Source organism: Doryrhamphus excisus, chromosome 12 (genome assembly GCF_030265055.1).
Source record: "Doryrhamphus excisus isolate RoL2022-K1 chromosome 12, RoL_Dexc_1.0, whole genome shotgun sequence".
Classification (NCBI taxonomy): domain Eukaryota; kingdom Metazoa; phylum Chordata; class Actinopteri; order Syngnathiformes; family Syngnathidae; genus Doryrhamphus; species Doryrhamphus excisus.
This window is the reverse complement of record NC_080477.1, coordinates 15,541,659-15,559,442: the sequence shown is the minus strand read 5'-3', so window position 1 is coordinate 15,559,442 and position 17,784 is coordinate 15,541,659. Positions and strand designations below refer to the sequence as shown.

General features: G+C 39.3%; 2 protein-coding genes across 6 annotated transcripts; one reads left to right on the top strand and one right to left on the bottom strand.

The window, feature by feature from the left end:
* Positions 1 to 23: 23 nt before the first annotated feature.
* On the bottom strand, positions 24 to 16,505 carry cgref1 (cell growth regulator with EF-hand domain 1). 3 transcript variants are annotated; one of them, XM_058089083.1, is made up of 13 exons: positions 14,685 to 16,505; positions 14,448 to 14,577; positions 14,164 to 14,359; positions 11,874 to 13,568; positions 11,664 to 11,773; positions 5,064 to 5,180; positions 4,233 to 4,503; positions 3,575 to 3,686; positions 3,360 to 3,428; positions 2,510 to 2,574; positions 2,321 to 2,433; positions 2,147 to 2,248; positions 24 to 837 (listed from the first exon to the last, which is right to left on the bottom strand). In XM_058089083.1, the coding sequence occupies exons 7-13, from the start codon at positions 4,282 to 4,284 to the stop codon at positions 592 to 594; spliced, it is 759 nt and encodes a 252-aa protein (XP_057945066.1). In that variant the 5' UTR covers positions 4,285 to 4,503; positions 5,064 to 5,180; positions 11,664 to 11,773; positions 11,874 to 13,568; positions 14,164 to 14,359; positions 14,448 to 14,577; positions 14,685 to 16,505; the 3' UTR covers positions 24 to 591. The 3 variants fall into 3 exon arrangements, with proteins under 3 accessions (XP_057945066.1, XP_057945067.1, XP_057945068.1); XM_058089084.1 differs by lacking the exon at positions 5,064 to 5,180 and having other exon boundaries at positions 11,862 to 13,568; XM_058089085.1 differs by lacking the exons at positions 11,664 to 11,773; positions 11,874 to 13,568; positions 14,164 to 14,359; positions 14,448 to 14,577; positions 14,685 to 16,505 and having other exon boundaries at positions 5,064 to 7,330.
* On the top strand, positions 9,814 to 17,318 carry LOC131139445 (potassium channel subfamily K member 2-like). 3 transcript variants are annotated; one of them, XM_058089080.1, is made up of 9 exons: positions 9,814 to 10,164; positions 11,481 to 11,587; positions 11,681 to 11,793; positions 11,886 to 11,976; positions 12,394 to 12,511; positions 13,448 to 13,608; positions 14,184 to 14,370; positions 14,458 to 14,597; positions 15,579 to 17,318. In XM_058089080.1, coding segments are annotated over exons 1-9 (1,257 nt in total). In that variant the 5' UTR covers positions 9,814 to 10,163; the 3' UTR covers positions 15,918 to 17,318. The 3 variants fall into 3 exon arrangements, with proteins under 3 accessions (XP_057945063.1, XP_057945065.1, XP_057945062.1); XM_058089082.1 differs by having other exon boundaries at positions 9,816 to 10,164; positions 11,736 to 11,793; XM_058089079.1 differs by lacking the exon at positions 9,814 to 10,164 and adding an exon at positions 10,754 to 11,027 and having other exon boundaries at positions 11,736 to 11,793.
* Positions 17,319 to 17,784: the final 466 nt, after the last annotated feature.

Below are 17,784 nucleotides of genomic sequence, written 5' to 3'. Positions count from 1 at the left end.
ATAAACCTGAAAAGAGCCATCTTAATAATACATATCCAACTTTTGCGTGGCCAATGAAAGGCAGACTAAAAAATGAAAGGTTTTATTTTCCCTTTGTAAAAGCGCCAGCTGTAACACAATAATACAGATAAAGACGGAATTGACTGTTGTATCACATCTAACAAAAGGTGTTTTTTAAAATTATACCTCATGAAGTGGAATGTTTATTCTGTCCAATTAATTCTTTATTGATTAATTAATGCAGTCACTTCCTATTATTCAAAAGAGTTTGAGTAACTTGTCAAGGAAGTGGACGGTTGATTTCATGTGCACTTGTTAAACTGGCAAAACGTGTAAACAGTCGCCTCAGAAAAGTATACATTCCACCCTGAAAATCTTCTTAAATTAACTCATACTTTGGAAAATTACACAGAAATTTTCATAATCTTCTAAATGTACTATGGCTTGACTTTTACTAATAGTATTGCTTTTTTTCATTCAACCATCTGATCCTTTTGAGTATATTCCAATAAATGATCCATATTCACAAGGACCCATCTTCTTTGTTACCAAATAGAAAAGTGTCATTAGTATTGCACCGCGTCTGTGTCTTCACATTTCCTGTTGTTCCTGATGTGCAAGGACTTCCTGTTCATGTCCACCGTGCTCTGCTGCAAAGGCTTCTGGGACTTGCTGTGCAATGTGTTCGTCGACTTGCCGTATTAATTCATCCACTTTTGCTCTAGCATCTTCTTGCACTTCTGCTTGAGGCTGAACATGTTCACCAGGATCCTGCTTTTCTTCTACTATCTCCTGGTCGTGGCCGACGTCTGACGGCCTCTCGTCCAAAGGTACCTTCTGTAGATCGAAAGGTCACAGTCAGATGCTGATCACTTGGAACTAATCGAGAAAATAGATATCGGTATTGTTTTTTTCCCTGCTGATAATAATATTGTCACACGAGTGCACTGTGTTCTACAAAGCGCTGGTTTTGCAAGAAGCGAGTCAAGCGTCTTTGTTGAATATTTGTAATCTAATATCACACGTCTGCCAGAGATGTGCTGAGTGAGTCAATTTGTTGTTGTTGCCAGGATTGTTGGTGCTATTAGAGTTTTGAACTATTGTGATGCTTTCCTGACTACATTTCGGGAACAAAAGATAAGAACAGCTTGCTGACATCCTCAACTTGAACTCGGACAGGCGACAGGTCACATCACATCACCATGACAAGGAAAATGGAGGATACAACTCACAAAGAACGCTGTAGGATTGCATTCAATAACATTTGACATTCGATATCAATATCACATTGCAAGGGCCTACTCGACAAGACTTACTGGAACAAATAAAAAATGACAGGACAGGAAGACCTCAATTTGGAAACTGTTAGCTAGCAGACCACAAACGAATGTTTTAGGCTGTTTTTTTGTTGTTGTTGTTTTTACAAAAAACTACTTTATTTACATGGAAGAATTATGTAAACAGTGCATGTTAAATACAGGAAGTGAACAAATGTATTAACAATTGATGTGAAACAGAGATGGGGTAGGATTAAATAAGCTCTATTCGGAAATTTCGGCTGGAGCCAATCACAAGCTTGTCAACCCATTGGAGGTCAGCACAACACTAAACTCACTAACACTGTAAACTGGATATCAGAGAAATATACAAATATGTACCAATATGATTGCTATCATGATATCCATTTTCTATGCAGCTTGTCCTCCAATTAAATGCATTATGCATTTTATTTTAAACTCATATTGGTACATGTTTGTATATCTATTACTCATACCTTTTGAGTGTTAAGTTGCTGTGTGATGAGTTTAGTGTTCTTTAAAATCATAATTCTATTCAAATTAAACAAACGGCTGGAGAAAGTCTACTTTTCTTTCTATGTTGGTGTTTGTTTGAAACAAATACATTTTTCAAATTAAAATGTATAGAATTTCTACTGGGGCTGCACAGTGCCCGGGTGGTTAGCTCGCAGGGCACACAGCTAGTAGACTTGAGTTCGATTTTCCGCACAGGTATCTCTTATATTATATTCTAAACATTCATTCATTCATTCATTCATTCAATAATTTCTACCGCTTATCCTTGGAATCATTTTATATTGCTGGTAATAACCAGTCAGTCAGTGTGTATAAACAGTAAAGTACAATACCTCTATTTGAGTGATTGAAGGAGAAAGCAGCTCAGAAGGAGCCAGCAGACCATCCTGGTTTACATCCTGAGTCTGCAGTAGCAAATCCACCATGGACACTACCTGAGCTCACAACAAGAACACCGCATAAACACACAGCAGGTTGATATTCCAACATAGCCATCCGCTGCTCACCTGTGCATCAAGTGCATGCTGGGAGTTGTAGTCGGACAGTAGCTTCATCATCTCCAAACCGTCCAGGAGCCCGCTGTGGTCGTAGTCATAGAGATGAAACAAGTAGAAGACCTCTGACAACACACCACGTTGAACATCAGCAGAGTTGGTCTTCTAAGGCCGTTAAAAGGTGGATGTTAAGATATTCACCTTGCTCCCACGTTTTGATCTCTTCGCCATCTTTTCTACTCAATTCAATGTACCGCTGCAGCAACCTGCGACACACACACACACACACACACATCAAAGCCAATCACATAAACTCTTCCCTACTAAGCGATATAATGTGTGACCCACATGTGATTCTGTCTATGTACTTTTCATTCATTCATTCATTCATTTTCTACCGCTTTTCCTCACGAGGGTCGTGGGGGTGCTGGGGCCTATCCCAGCTGTCTTAGGGCCAGAGGCGGGGTACACCCTGGACTGGTCGCCAGCCAATCACAGGGCACATATAGACAAACAACCATTCACACTCACATTCATACCTATGGACAATTTGGAGTCGCCAATTAACCTAGCATGTTTTTGGAATGTGGGAGGAAACCGGAGTACCCGGAGAAAACCCACGCATGCACGGGGAGAACATGCAAACTCCACACAGAGATGGGCGAGGGTGGGATTGAACCCTGGTCTCCTAGCTGTGAGGTCTGAGCGCTAACCACTCGACCACCGTGCCGCCTCTATGTACTTTTGACAGGACAAATGATGAGTGACAGCTCTCAGTATTTGTTATTATGTTTGTGAAGGTAGCATCAGACGTTGTGGTCAGTGAGCGAATGAGAGGTCAAAGGTCATGTACCAATTTCTCTGGGAATGAACAGGATGGATGTGAATAGTTTATTTCACCTAAGACGCCAACGTGAAGCGATATCATTGTACTGTACATGTAGCGGTAGTCTTATCAGCGTATAGGACACAACACGCCAGCTAAAGTCCACACAATAAAAAACACACACTGTCCACATACACAAACGCATGCTGTTGTTGTGTCACTCACCTTCGCTCCTCTTCTCCTGATCCAAAAGGATTGGTCAACACTATGGGATGAACGTTTTCTGGATCTTCTCTGTGGGATGATTACAGATGATGATTAAAATATCAATTAATATTAAAAAGAAAAGTTAAAGTCATTTATGGGTTCTTTTTTTTTTTTTTTTTACAAACAAATCTAACAGTCTAAGTTGTTGTTTTTAAGCAAGAATTTAGATTTACCTTTGTGATCCTGTTAGACCAGGTGCAGTGTGGGACAGGTGAACATAGAGAACCAAGACCAGAACCACGAGACACGGGACCCGCCTGCTTAGATGTGTCTCCATGATGACACCTGGAGCAACATATCTAATATTATAATGCAACTGCCAATATATTAACGCAGTGTGTCGTATAATGTACATTGATTAAGAAACTGTAACTTTGAGGTCAATTTACTTGATACTAAAAGTTAATAAAAACATGTATTAAAAAGTCAACAAAAAGGTAAGATAGAACATTTTGTATTTGAGTGGTCAACATCGGTTAGCTTAGCGTCATTTATTATGGTCACAGAGTGTGCGCGTGCGCAGTCCTCCATCGGACAGCACATCGAATTAAAACCCGTTTCCTGAAGTGGGCGGGGCTAGACTACTGTCAGGAGAATACCAAGTCAAGCTTTGCTTCTTACGACTCCTTTTCGAGTATATTGAATTGTACAACTGTAAACATGTAAGTTTCCGTAAGGAAACTCGCTAAGCATGTCCGAAACAAAACAAAAACAAAGGAATCACACGCGTTCATACATTCTATTATGGGTTCCTAATAAAGTGAAAGTTTGCTGAGTGAACCAATGTACACAATACATAGGACACACATACACACGCACGTGAATACCTACCTGGTATGTCAGTGGATGTGAGGAAAAGGAAGGTACAGGTGTAGTGTTGCATTCACGTCCAGGTAGCGTCGACCGCCTCCTCCAGCTGCTGGAACGTGAACGCGCCTCGCTCCGGCTCTGCACTGCGTCAGGCGCGCGATCCCGAGTGGAAAGTGTTTCTTGGTCCAAGGAGCCACGTGGAACATCCCAGAAGACAGTTCGTCTGTCTCGGCCACGTCCACAGCAGAAAACATTCACTGCTGTCGGTTGAGCTAAGCTTGGCTTCCATTGCCTGCATATACAGTTACACCATAAATAATTGGACCTTATGTCAGTTCCTTGCCATCATTTTACATTGACGAGGCATATATACTGCTCGTGGGATACACATTAAGAGTGCTGGACTTGACTATACCGTGGAAATAAATAATAGCTATCATGGATCTTTTATTAGACCAAGAAACATATCTGCACCACCACCAGGCAGTAGAGCCACGTGACTCCCTCCGACCAATCAGAGAATACCTAGATAAAAAACTAAATATTTAATATTGTAGTAAGAAATGATACTGCATATACTATAAAATACACAAAAATTGTGGCTTTCATAATTGTAATATATAAATTTAATTATTTACGTATGTAATATTAAAATACTACATATGTAAATATGTAATATTTTTGTAAACATGTATATTTAATTTAATATTTATGTATTTTTTAATATGTAATATTTTTTGTAAATATGTATATTTAATGTAATATTAAAATATTACATATGTAAATAATGTAATAAACACAAACACTTTTTAGAATTTAGTAACATGTACCTGTGCCATTCTTGTTATTCACCTCAAAACTTGGTTTGGTCATGTTTGATGCCAGTGTTTCCTTTAGGCTAGTTGGAATGTTGCTCCCGGTGGTGAAGATGATCCATTTTAGGAAACTTCCCTTGCCATCCATCCATCCCTAATTTAGATATGCAGAATGGTCCAAAAGAGTGATGTTCTTCTCCACAGCTTTGTCTCACTCTCATTTCTTCTTTTTGCATTTTGAAGCTCTACTTGGAATCTCCTTAAAGGGGACCTATTATGCTCATTTTTCAACTGTTTGTATTGAGTTGTGGTCTCCTATAGAGCAGCTACACACAATAACACAGAAAACTTCTTAGATTTTGCAGAATCAGCAACTATTTCCTTGGATTTGTACTTCCTGCCAAAACTGTCTATTTGTATTTATTCCACCCACAGCCCACCTCCGGACAAGCCCACTCTGCTGTGATTGGTCATTCGTCCAAAGTGCTTCCTAACTATGAACCATATAAGGAAGGCTGCCCCTTTGTGACATCACAAAGGAACAGTTTTACCATGCCTTTGGAAAACCAAGCGTTTCACGGCTCACTTCCAAATGTGCAAACCTCATTATCTGAAACTTTGGCATCGTTTAATATGAGAATACAACATTCTAACTGCATTTATTGGTCAGAAAAGTGGAAAAAGCACAATAGGTCCCCTTTAAGATCCAACAGTGCAAAACAAATGAAATTCTTAGAATTCAGTTTATACTGAATTTATACTGCTGCTATATATTCAAAGACCTTTTGTTTGTTATTAGATAAATTATCCAGTAATTAGATTGTAGTCAGTTCTATGTAAATAACATATTTAGTTATCCAATTAAAAAAAGGCAAAGGATACATTTTTCTAGTTTAAAAAAATCATAAAACATAAATGTAGTACATTTTTAAAACGTTCAACTTACAATAAATCTGATCACCATCAAATTAATGATAGTTATACACCTGTTTCTACATTTCCCCTTCACTGGATACCATTTATCAAGACTTAAGGTGTAAAAAGAAGTATTTATTATAGTGTTGACTGATGAAGTGTCAGTTGTTGTCATTCCAGCAAACAGCCACTAGAAGGCAACACAGTAAAAATGAACGTAATGCATGCTGACCAATAAATAGATGCGTGACTACTGTTTAAAAGTAAGAACCCTCTGTTAGTCCTAACAAGCGACATTTAAACACTTTCCTTAAAGAGCCATATTGCACGAGTAAAACCACAACTGAAGTTAATTTCCTCTTAATACCAACTGTGTTGTGAAGTCACGGTAAAAATAGATAAAAAACACACACACACCAGTAAAAATCACAACAACACTACAGTGAAAGGAAACATGTACGTATAAAAATACTGGTGTGTTGTTTCACTATCCAGCTTATTATGTCACAGCTGGATGCTGTTCAAACATCCTACTGAAGAGTGCCCTCTAATTGTTAGGTTGCTGATGTGTGTGTGTGTAAAATTATGGTACTGTATATCACGGAAATACTTTGTTTTCTCTCACAGGCAAATGATGCAGAAAATGAAGCCATTAAACGCCACAGAATATACAATCTGGTAGGATTCCCAGGCGGTTCTGTGTGTTCAACAACTGCTTCTTCGGCCGGCATTTCGAGTCAAATCAATACGGTTCTTGCTGTGGTATTATTGAATAGTCTGTGAGACTTGCGTAGTTTTTGGCTGCACTTTAGAAAAATGACATAATTACAGTCATTTACTACATTTGAGTGCTGTGCCCACTTCCCAGCACCATGTCACGCAACCGCAGGGCTCTGTTTGTTTTCAGCATAGCCCAAGTGCATTCACGTGCATACACGCATACACACACACTGCAGGTCCCATTTGGAAGTCTCCCCTCCACTCTGTTACATAACAAGGATTAACGTGCACTATTTTGTGGGCCCCAACAGTGCAAACTATGGGAGCTATTTTTAGGCCTGGACCCCCCAATATAACATCAACATGCAATTTGGCTTAGAATGGTTCAATTAACAGTGATATGTTGGGAAGGGGCCTCAGTTATACAACGCTCATGTGGGTACATTTGAGGCCCGCTTGGGTACATTATTCAGGTAGATGTACACCACAGCCCTAAATATACTTTAAATACAGTAATTACAAAATGAAAACTGAGCATTATTATCTTTGCAAAGGCAGGATCATCATAATATTTGACAGAGAACCATGTACAGTTTCTGAAGTTTTTCTTCAACTTTCAAAACTCTAGATACAAACTTCAACACAGAATAAAGACAATTAAAAAAAACTAATTACAACAAAAAACACTTGTCCACCATGCCTTTTCAAAAACTTAATAAATTATTATTTTTTGTGGTTGAATACGGCCTATTATTAGTAAACAAATATGCAAATGTTAAGTATGTTTTCCCAAAATAAGCATGTTCAAGCTTAAACATGGCTGAATGAACTAAAACCAAATATAAGGCATTCAGAAGACAAAATTCTGAAGTTTTTGTTCAACTTTCAAAACTCTAGATACAAACTTCAATACAGAATAAAGACAATTAAAAAAAACTAACTACAACAAAAAACACTTGTCCACCATGCCTTTTCAAAAATGTAATAAATTATGCTGTTTTGTGGTTGAATATGGCCTATTATTAGTAAACAAATATGCAAATGTTAAGTATGTTTTCCCAAAATAAGCATGTTCAAGCTTAAACATGGCTAAATGAACTAAAACCAAATTATAAGCATTCAGAAGACCAAAAAAATGAAATGCAGTAGTCCACACTGGTCTCTATAGTGTCTGTAGGATGAGACACACATCGCCAGAACAACAGGCTTTTATTGCAGGTTTGAATTATCTCTCAACAGCCACAATAATCCCTTAAAAATCCCTAATAAAAACACAGGCTACTTTTGCGGCCGTTACCCATGCAAAGCTGAAACTCAACTTTGAACCCCCGACATCACTTCCTGTGCACCTCTCTTTCAGGTCTCGGAGGGAACACATTTATAGTAACACACAGGAACAAGAGTATTTATGTCTTGGCCATTTTCTCTCTAAATCTGGAGACTTTCCAAACCCTCTTGGTGACTTTGTCAAACATGACTAGTGACAAATGTAAGTACTTTTCCTGGCACCGTTGGGAGACTTCTAGTATTCAGAGGCTTAAAAGTGAAAGCATGTATTGTTCTGCGGTTGCTGCCGAGAGGTCAGCCCTGCTTCACAGCTGTCACAAGCAGTCAGTGACAGTCAGTTAGGTACCTCTCCCGGAGTCACCACCTCCGTGATTAGTGGATTGGTCCGATCTTATTTTAATTCCAGAATAGCATGAATCAGGCGGTCAAAGCCAACACACACGCCAGGCATTTCCCTACTCCTCAGTTTGTTTGAATTAGCTCCTGTCACATTCCACAAGCGTATTATTCATGTTGATCATCAAAACCGGACAACCAGGAAGTTGTAATTCTGTTACGGTAAAAGAGCATACACACACACACAATGTGCACGATTGCCCTGGAGAGGATGTTTCTCTTGCACTGTACTTCTTGCACAACACAACACACTGAGAGGGCAGTTCCGCTTCATGGGCGACTAATTGTAGTCCTGCAGGCTGCCAGGGCGTTGTGACCCAGCCACTCATGGTCATTAGTCCACAGGTATTTGCATGTTTACCGGGAGGACTAATAGTGCGCTAACTGTACATGCTACTTTGCTAATGACAAAACTATGGTGATACTTGCTAGATGTTGTATCGGCTTTACAAAGAATACGACAGCTTAACTCCAAGAAGAAGTGATAAAAATGTGGCTTTCTGTACATATTATCAAATATCATGAAGAAAAACGGTAAATAGCAAAGAAGATTAACATTTTGTTGGTGTAATTTTTTTATCACAAAATGGAGATGTGCAGAACGTGACTAAAGAGCTTGCATGTGATTAATAAAAATCACTTGTGCTGCCATTTTTTTTAGATATTCTTTAAAAATTTAAGAGAATATTTAAGCTTTTACTCTATTTCAGATTCCACCAAGTGGCAGAGAATATCAGTCGCAAAATATTTAGTAAGCAAATAATTTCTTTGTTGATATCCTGGTTTGGGGATGTGTGCGTTTCGCTATATTTCAAATTATATTTTCATCCTCTACATTTTTATTTACTTGTATTGTGGGGAGAAAACACAAAATGCAACTGCATCTCTCTCTCTCTCACACACACACACACACACACACAGTGGAGCAACATATTTGCATGTCATTGAGCATGCAACAAACTGTGACAAGGGCGCACACACACACACACACACACATCTACCCACACATGTCTATCTTTAGTTGTATAAATGGGCGTGTAATTAATGTTTATATGTGGGAACCAGCAGGTGGAAGCATGAAGATTTAAAACTGCTATTAATTTCTCATCATCAGCAGCAGCAGCAGCACACACTCTCAAAGAGAGCCAAGAGGGACGTCAAGGGAGAGGAGTATGAGGAAGAGACGACATTTGGCTCATAAACAATCATGTTATGTTTGAAATGGATAGTAATCATCACCAAAATAATGCATATAATTCAAAAAATATCCCACAAACATAAAATTTTGCCTATACAAAGTCAATGAGATGTGAGATGTTGTCGTTTGCAGTGCTGTACAAAAAACATTTATATTTCATTACTGTAATAGAGTGGGTATAAAAAGTCTGCCATGTGAATGGACATTCACACATGAGAACAACCTCTGTGCGTGTGCTGAACATCCATCCCGACCCCTTTCTCCACCCATATCCTCCTCCTCCTCCATCCTCTTCCTGCTGCTCCTCCCTCTGTGTTATCCCATCCCTCCTCCTATTAGGGAGCACAGGAAAGCAGTGTGCATGCCAGAGAACGGAGGGAGCGCAAAACATTTTTCAAACTTCTGTGGAACACGTGGCGCTTCAAAATCTACTGTGCTGGCTTGGCCTTAACTGAGGCAAAAAAAGGGAAGAGTAGAGAAAAGGAGGAGGTGCAGGGACAAGGAGCGCCTCAGCATCGTAAGGAGGAGACACCAAGAGGAGGAAAGATTCCCCCGAACGCAGTGAGGTTGTCGGATAAGGAGAAGAGGAGAGCAGAGGGCATTGGATAGGCTTTATCCAGGAGTGAGTACCACTTTGAGACATCTCATTTCATTTGTATTAGTCTTCAATGTTTAAAACATGGAGCTCATTTCAAGTCCTTTAATAGCTTTTAACTGGTATATTTAAAGTACGATGGCAAGAATACTCAAATGAATGAATTATTAATGAATCAGGAAGTTATTCAATTAGAAAATTACAAGTACTGGTGATGTATAAATATTCTAATTGAGTTTGGTTGATGACTATAAAACCAAAAAATACATTGCATGCATTACAATTTTACTTAGCTTAAATCAAATTATATATATTTTTTGTTATTACATTTACCGTATTGATAGATTTTATCAGTATGATGTACATTTTTCGTTGACGTCATCACTTTTTTATTGAGTGTCTGGGAAAATCACAGCCACTTAGCTTAGTGAGGCCTGTGGCGTTCATTTGGACTTCATTCTATCTTATCAAATAGAGTTTCTTGGCCTATGACGGGCTAGGATTATGACGGCATTAAAGTTGGAGTCTGGCATTTAGCTGATTGAGGGTCCTGAAAAGACTGTAAAGTGGCAAAATGAACACGAGAATACGTCTCAGAAAACTACAACCATCACCAGCATTTTGTTCAATCAATACTTCTTGACCAGCAGGGTCAAAACTCTCATGTCGCAGAGGACCCCTTTCATGTCTTTATAAATTGTGTAAAAAGGTACGTGCACACAAAGCTTTGTGTTATTAGTATCAAAGTTACAGCTTCTTCTCTTGATGTTTGTTCTTTTTGCTGTATTTTCGCTGAGTTTTTTGGTTTCATTTTATTTCTACAATGTCCCAGGGACCAGGAAAAAACAAGCTACCCATACTCTTGACAATGTCAATCAAAACTGCTTATGGTAATTTTAATGCGTGAAACAGATCTTGTATTATACCTCATTATAGATTGTGGTTATAGATCATTATAGATTAGTAGAAAACGTAAAGTTGTGAAGAAGCGTAGAGGTATGTATCGTGTATTATGGGTTTATCGTGCAAAGTCATGCTCAAGTTTGTACAAATTACATTTGGCTACTTTGTCGGGTGTACATGCACTGACACTACTCACTAATGCAATATACTTCTCAAAATGTTTTAGCTGAAAAGAGACGGCTGCAGAGGTCCAAAGACAAGAGCGTGATTCATGTGCTTGCTTGTGTTAGGATTGAAAGGCCATCTCAAGGCCTCGTCTGTGATTTATTTATAAAGGCTTCTAAAATTAACAACTAAATGGTGGCAGCAAGTGAAGTGAGACAGTGTGGGAAAAACACAATTCCGAGCAATGTTTTTTTTTTCTTATTTTCCTCTGACAGTGGCAGCTCCAGATTTACTGGACCCGAAATCGGCCACTCACAACACCAAGCCCCGCCTCTCCTTCTCCACAAAGTCCATCACGCTGACCCCGCGAGAGGAGAGCGAGGTGGGAGGCAACTAAATAGTGCAGAGTCATTCTGTACCTTCACTACTAAGTACTAAGTGCCTGTTGGCTGACTGACCAGTTGAAGTGTTGTAGGTTGTTGCCACGGTGATGAAAAGGAAGACGGTGACCGCCATTTTTCTTTTGGTAGTCCTGTACCTGGTGATGGGAGCTGCCGTCTTCAGGTGTCTGGAACAGCCACACGAGAGGTAGATTGTTATATCCTCATTGTTATTTGACTGTAGGCCACTTAAAAGAGTGACATTAGACCTTAGACCTTGTCACTAACTTTCTCCAACAGCGCTCAACGCTTGGCCATCTTGTCTCAGAAGCTCAGCTTTCTAGCCAAACATCCGTGTGTCAACCACAGTCAGCTGGAGGATCTAGTTAAGGTGAAATACTGTGTGTGTGCATTGCAGTACTGTCAGCACCTTGGACAGCGCCTATAGTGTTTCTTCTTCTCCGGAGGAAAAATATATATATTTCTGTGTATTTACAATGAATTTGTCCTTGATGAAACAGCCCCTTAATAGAAATAGAAATAATACATTGATGTACTCAACAAGTGATGAAGGCGAGATTAGTACGCATGCCAATGAGGCGAGTCTTTCCCCGTAAACACATAAGTCACTTTGGGAGAATACATGCAGATTTATGGTTACTCAAGCCATATTGTCCTGAGCAGCCAGGACAAAGGCATATACCGCTTTTCTACTTCACAACTAAACATTTCTGGATCTAAAAAGTTACTTGTTTTTGTTTCTTAACTTTTTGTGGTAAGTTAAGCTTCTCTCTCGGTCTCGCTCCAGCAAGTTGTGTCGGCCATCCGCTCGGGAGTAAACCCAGCAGGGACGGTTGCCAATCGCAGCAGCTTGTGGGACCTGAGCTCTGCCTTCTTTTTTGCTGGGACTGTCATCACAACCATTGGTAGGTCTCACACACACACACAAATGTATAGTGTTTTTTCCATGTTAAAATGAATCACCAAAAAATAGTATTCTATGTCTGGTGCATATAATCTCAATAAACACAAGAGTGCCGTTGTGTGTGTGTGAGAGTGTGTGTGCGTGCATGTACTCCTCAAATAAGCTGTTATGTAACAAAAAAAAATTACGGTATGAGCATCTGCTTCCTGACAGTAATCAAACTAGTGCACAGTGGCATTCTCATGAACATACGTTTACTCTGTGTGTGTGTGTGTGTGTTTGTGTGTGTGTGAGAGACATTCTTTCAATCCATGTGGTTTGGCAGCATCTCATCTTTCTCATTTTCTCTCTCAATGTATTCTCTCTAGATTGAAAATGTAAGTTTTCTGCAGACAATACTATTGAAAACAATAATTGCTTTCTATTGTGGACAGTGCTGCATGATTGACTTTGGTTCCTCGGCTTTTGTTGTGTGGTCATTTCAACACATCTGCACTGGACCAAATTAAAGTTATTATCATTATTATAACAGCATAAAATAGACTGCTAAGGTTGAACAATCTTAATTTCAAAGCGCACCAATTCGTACACTAGTCATAGTTACTGTACCTATTTCTTTAATGTATTTTTACAAAGTATGTATTATTCCATTACAAGTTAAATACATGTCTAAAAACTGTGCATTGTTGACTTAAAGCTGCTTAATCCATTACCTGGCTTAGGAATTGTATGAATTGTGTACATTTGTTGATTAATCACATCTTGGAGAGACTGAGGCAAAATGAAGTGCACTACCTGACTGCAACCAGAAGAGGCGCTGTTCATTCAGTCACTACAAGTTTGTGGTCTAAAGAAGAAGGACATGATATCAGTTATGGGAAGTTTTAGGCAGAGGGAACCGTATGACATGTTCTTCAGTCCCTGGTCTTCTCTGCAGGCTTTGGCAACATCTCTCCTCATACAGAAGGGGGGAGAATCTTCTGCATCGTCTACGCTCTGCTGGGCATCCCTCTGTTCGGCTTCCTTTTGGCCGGCGTGGGCGATCAGCTGGGCACCATCTTTGGAAAGATAATTGCCAGAGTGGAGAAGATGTTTGTGGTGAGTGCACTAGTCACATGATCACAAGTGCAGGTAAAAACACACACACACACACGAGTGGCAGGCAGCACGTCCACAAGAGGTGCCTTTTAATAATTCACAGAAACACACTCTTGACAACAATCCTGTCACGCCAAGTCCTTTTAACTCCAAAGACAGACAACCTCCCCACTTGTCGTACAGGTGGAAAACTAAAACGGATACTTTGTAGTACTTTGACTGTAAAGTAGACACTGTAGCTATCATGACATGCGGTCAGGGGAGGCAGATCATCAGAACAAAAACAAATAACATACAATACATGTTAACATTTGTCAATTCTACTTCATTCTACTACTAATTCAACTGTATTATAAAAGTATTTATGTATGTATATGTATGTAACACATATGTATTTTTTAATTTAAAATATAACTAGTAATCTAATATTTTGTTTTGCTTATTTAGCTGGATGAGGGTCATAATATGAGAAACTATACAAGCCCGCTAGTATGTGTTCTGTGATAATAACCCAGTAAGTACATGGTACAGGTCCACGAAGTAGTAAAAGATCACCTCATGTGTTGTGCTTGCAGCACTGGGATGTCAGTCAGACCAAGATCCGGGTCATATCCACGCTTCTGTTTGTCTTGTTTGGCTGCTTGCTGTTTGTGGCGCTCCCGGCAGCCATCTTTAAGCACATCGAGGGCTGGTCCGCACTGGAGTCACTCTACTTTGTCGTCATCACCTTGACCACCATTGGGTTTGGAGACTTTGTGGCAGGTAAATGAAGTGAAGAGAACACAAAAGTCTATTTATGTACATATATGGCTAATGGATGATTATGTGTATGCTTCTACCTGTGTCAAGGCGGGTCAGAAATTGAGTACTTGGACTACTACAAACCAGTAGTGTGGTTCTGGATCCTGGTAGGGCTGGCTTACTTTGCTGCCATCCTCAGCATGATCGGAGACTGGTTGAGAGTCATTTCTAAGAGGACCAAAGAAGAGGTTTGTTGCTTCTCAGTATGAGTTTCACTGGATAAATGATTAGTATTATTGACATATACAGTGGTGCGAAAAAGTGTTTACAGATACCTTATAAAGTGTTTTGTGAGTGTACATACAGCATTACAGTATAATGCCAACAGTACCATGTCCCCTCATCGGCTGCTGTCCTCTGCTTTGAACTTTGTTTCAATAAATGTTCTGGGATCTAATTGACATTACGCAACCTAAACACATCCTCATTGGTTGTTAATGTGAGTCACTCCAGAGTTTGCATAAATCATCGCTATGTCCTCATCATCGGGACATGCATCTTGACTCATTTGTGCTCTAAATATGAAACAACTTATGCAAATGAGTGCAGTTTTCGCCAAAAAGAAGAGAGTTTTCACAGGAGTCAGAAGAAGACTCAAAGGGACTCAATTTCTACTACTTTTTCTCCATAAGTTGATCGTAAAATAACTGACATGCAGTTCAGTTCAGAAGTTAATACATTTACATTCATTCATTCATTCTCTACCGCTTTTCCTCACGAGGGTCGCGGGGGTGTTGGAGCCTATCCCAGCTGTCTTCGGGCGAGAGGCGGGGTACACCCTGGACTGGTCGCCAGCCAATCACAGGGCACATATAGACAAACAACCATTCACACTCACATTCATACCTATGGACAATTTGGAGTTGCCAATTAACCTAGCATGTTTTTGGAATGTGGGAGGAAACCGGAGTTTAACTTTATATTTCATATATTATATTTCATAAATTTTTATATTATAGTAGGTAATAGGACAGAAACGTGCTTTGTCACTGTTGTCATTCCATAGAGAGGAAAATCCATCCGTTTTTTTTTTTTTTTTTGACAGCACCAGCACCAGCTGGAGAGCTATAAGTCAAATGCAAGTTATTTTTATGCTCGGCTGAATGAGTGAAATAATTAATTTGAAGTCAGTGCCTCCCCAGCCGTGACCATACATCATTGCTCCACAGGTAGGAGAAATCCGTGCCCACGCAGCAGAGTGGACCGCCAATGTGTCGGCGGAGTTCAAGGAAACACGAAGACGAGTCAGTGTGGAAATCTACGACAAGTTCCAGCGGGCCGCTTCCATCAAACGCAAACTATCGTCTGAGCTCGGCTTTAGCCCGGCACCAGAGCATGCGCTGCCCCGGAGGTTGGTTTCAGCCAATCACAGCGAGGAGCGTGAAAAGAGCGATAAAGAAGCAGGGATTCAGGGACTGACATCAACACTGACCAGGAATTGTGGCTTGTTTATGAATGGACTGGACCTGGAAAGAGGAGATATGAAAGTTATTGAACACATTAAGTAGGAAAAAAAAAGAGTGCTGCTCCACAACACAGTGGAATTTTAACGACGAGGGACATCTTTTCCATACATTGAGTGATTACAAGTGCAAGAAGTACTGTTTTTAATATTGAGCGGATGTTCTGCAGTGAGCATTGACTATAAGAGAAGAATATAATGTTTCAAGCATCAGAAAATCTGGATTAACTGCAGTATTTGAACAGAATTTACAACTGCTGCTCCAAGATTATAAGCAGGTTGCTGCTGTTAAAATTCTCTTGATCGTAGCTATAAACCGAAGGTATTTTTGAAACTTATTTCTGATTATGCTCATTCCATAGACCTTATTGTCACTAACAGCGAGAGGCCACCGTAATAATGTTGCTTTCATAAAGATTATATTTACACACATTGTTGGAGGTGCAGGTTTGAAAGCAATTGCCTGCAGTTACTGTGGGGCAGTTTAGTTCAAGCATCACCGTGCCTTAAATCTATTATTTTATCAAAAGGTTAAGGAAAGTTGACATTTAAATGTGTATAAGAGTCAAAAATTATACAAATATACAGTAAGCATAGAGATCTGGAGAATATTTTCCCACTAATCCTTGCAATAGTGATCCAAATGTATCAGATTGTGAGAGTGTGGCTTGCGCACACTCCACAGACTTAGGTCTGGGCTCAAATTCCTGCTATTGTAACACACGTGTGTTCATTTTTTTACAAGCACTAGTGTACATACAGTACGGCTTGGAATCGATATGGGATGGCTCTAATCTTTTATATAGAGTAAATCTGCACTTTACAGTATGAGTGTCAAAAAATACACACACTCAAAAAAAGGCCTCTTCCACCTGCAGTCAAAAATGCACTTTGATTCCACAGCATTTGTTTGTATTCAGTTTGTTTACTATTCATCCCATTACTTTACTATTAAGCGCCGACTTTTTGCAAATCACAATCAGTAATTGACTATTACACAAGACACTGTCTCCATACTGAAAACTGAAAGGGGTATTATTGTTATTTTTTAACATTTGCTTTGGTTTACACTGGGTTATTCTGATTATGGTGCTAAAATGTTACACTGAAAGAATATGAATCAAAACGAAAGTAAGTGATTAGGACTATGTTTAGAGTTACAGTATATAATTTATACATGTATAGTGTCTCTAATAAACCAGATAGTTCATTGAATACTAACAAGCTGAGACATGAATGACTTTTTTTTGAGCTGTGCAAAAATGCTACAAAATGTTTTTTCTGCCATATGTGCCATGTAAGTTGTTTATGACGAGTATTTTTGTACACTGTATATTTTCTCGAGGTTGCTTTTGGCGTATATCTCACACTGTCTAGAATGATGAGTCTGAATAACGTAATGTTTTGTATACTACAGGAGTAGCAAATATACTGAAGTTTAGTTGTCTGGTTTGCTGTGTCATTACTTTATTGAAAGCAAGCTCCTCAAAACCATGTACTAGGCCTACAGCCACAGTGAGTGGTGATGGTAGACGCTGGTAGAATAAATATCTAATATAATATTTAAAAATTATGATTATGAATATGAAGTTTCATTTAAGTACATTTAAGGTGTTTGTTTTCGGGGGGAAATCGAGACATTACAATATTCAAGTGAAATTCACGATATTTGATATTCTAATTCATATTTGAATTCAAAGCAGGTGCTCCCCTAATATAATTTCCTCACTAAATTACGAGTTTAACCGGAAATTATTATTATTACAATCAAAATACTTAATTCATTGTCAAGTATAGCGCTGCTACAAAGCACAAACAAGCTAACTAAATACAGTACTCACAACCTTGCTCACCATCAGTCAGCGGGAACGCTTGGCAAGACTCGAGTGTAACGTGAGAGCTGATTGGAGGAG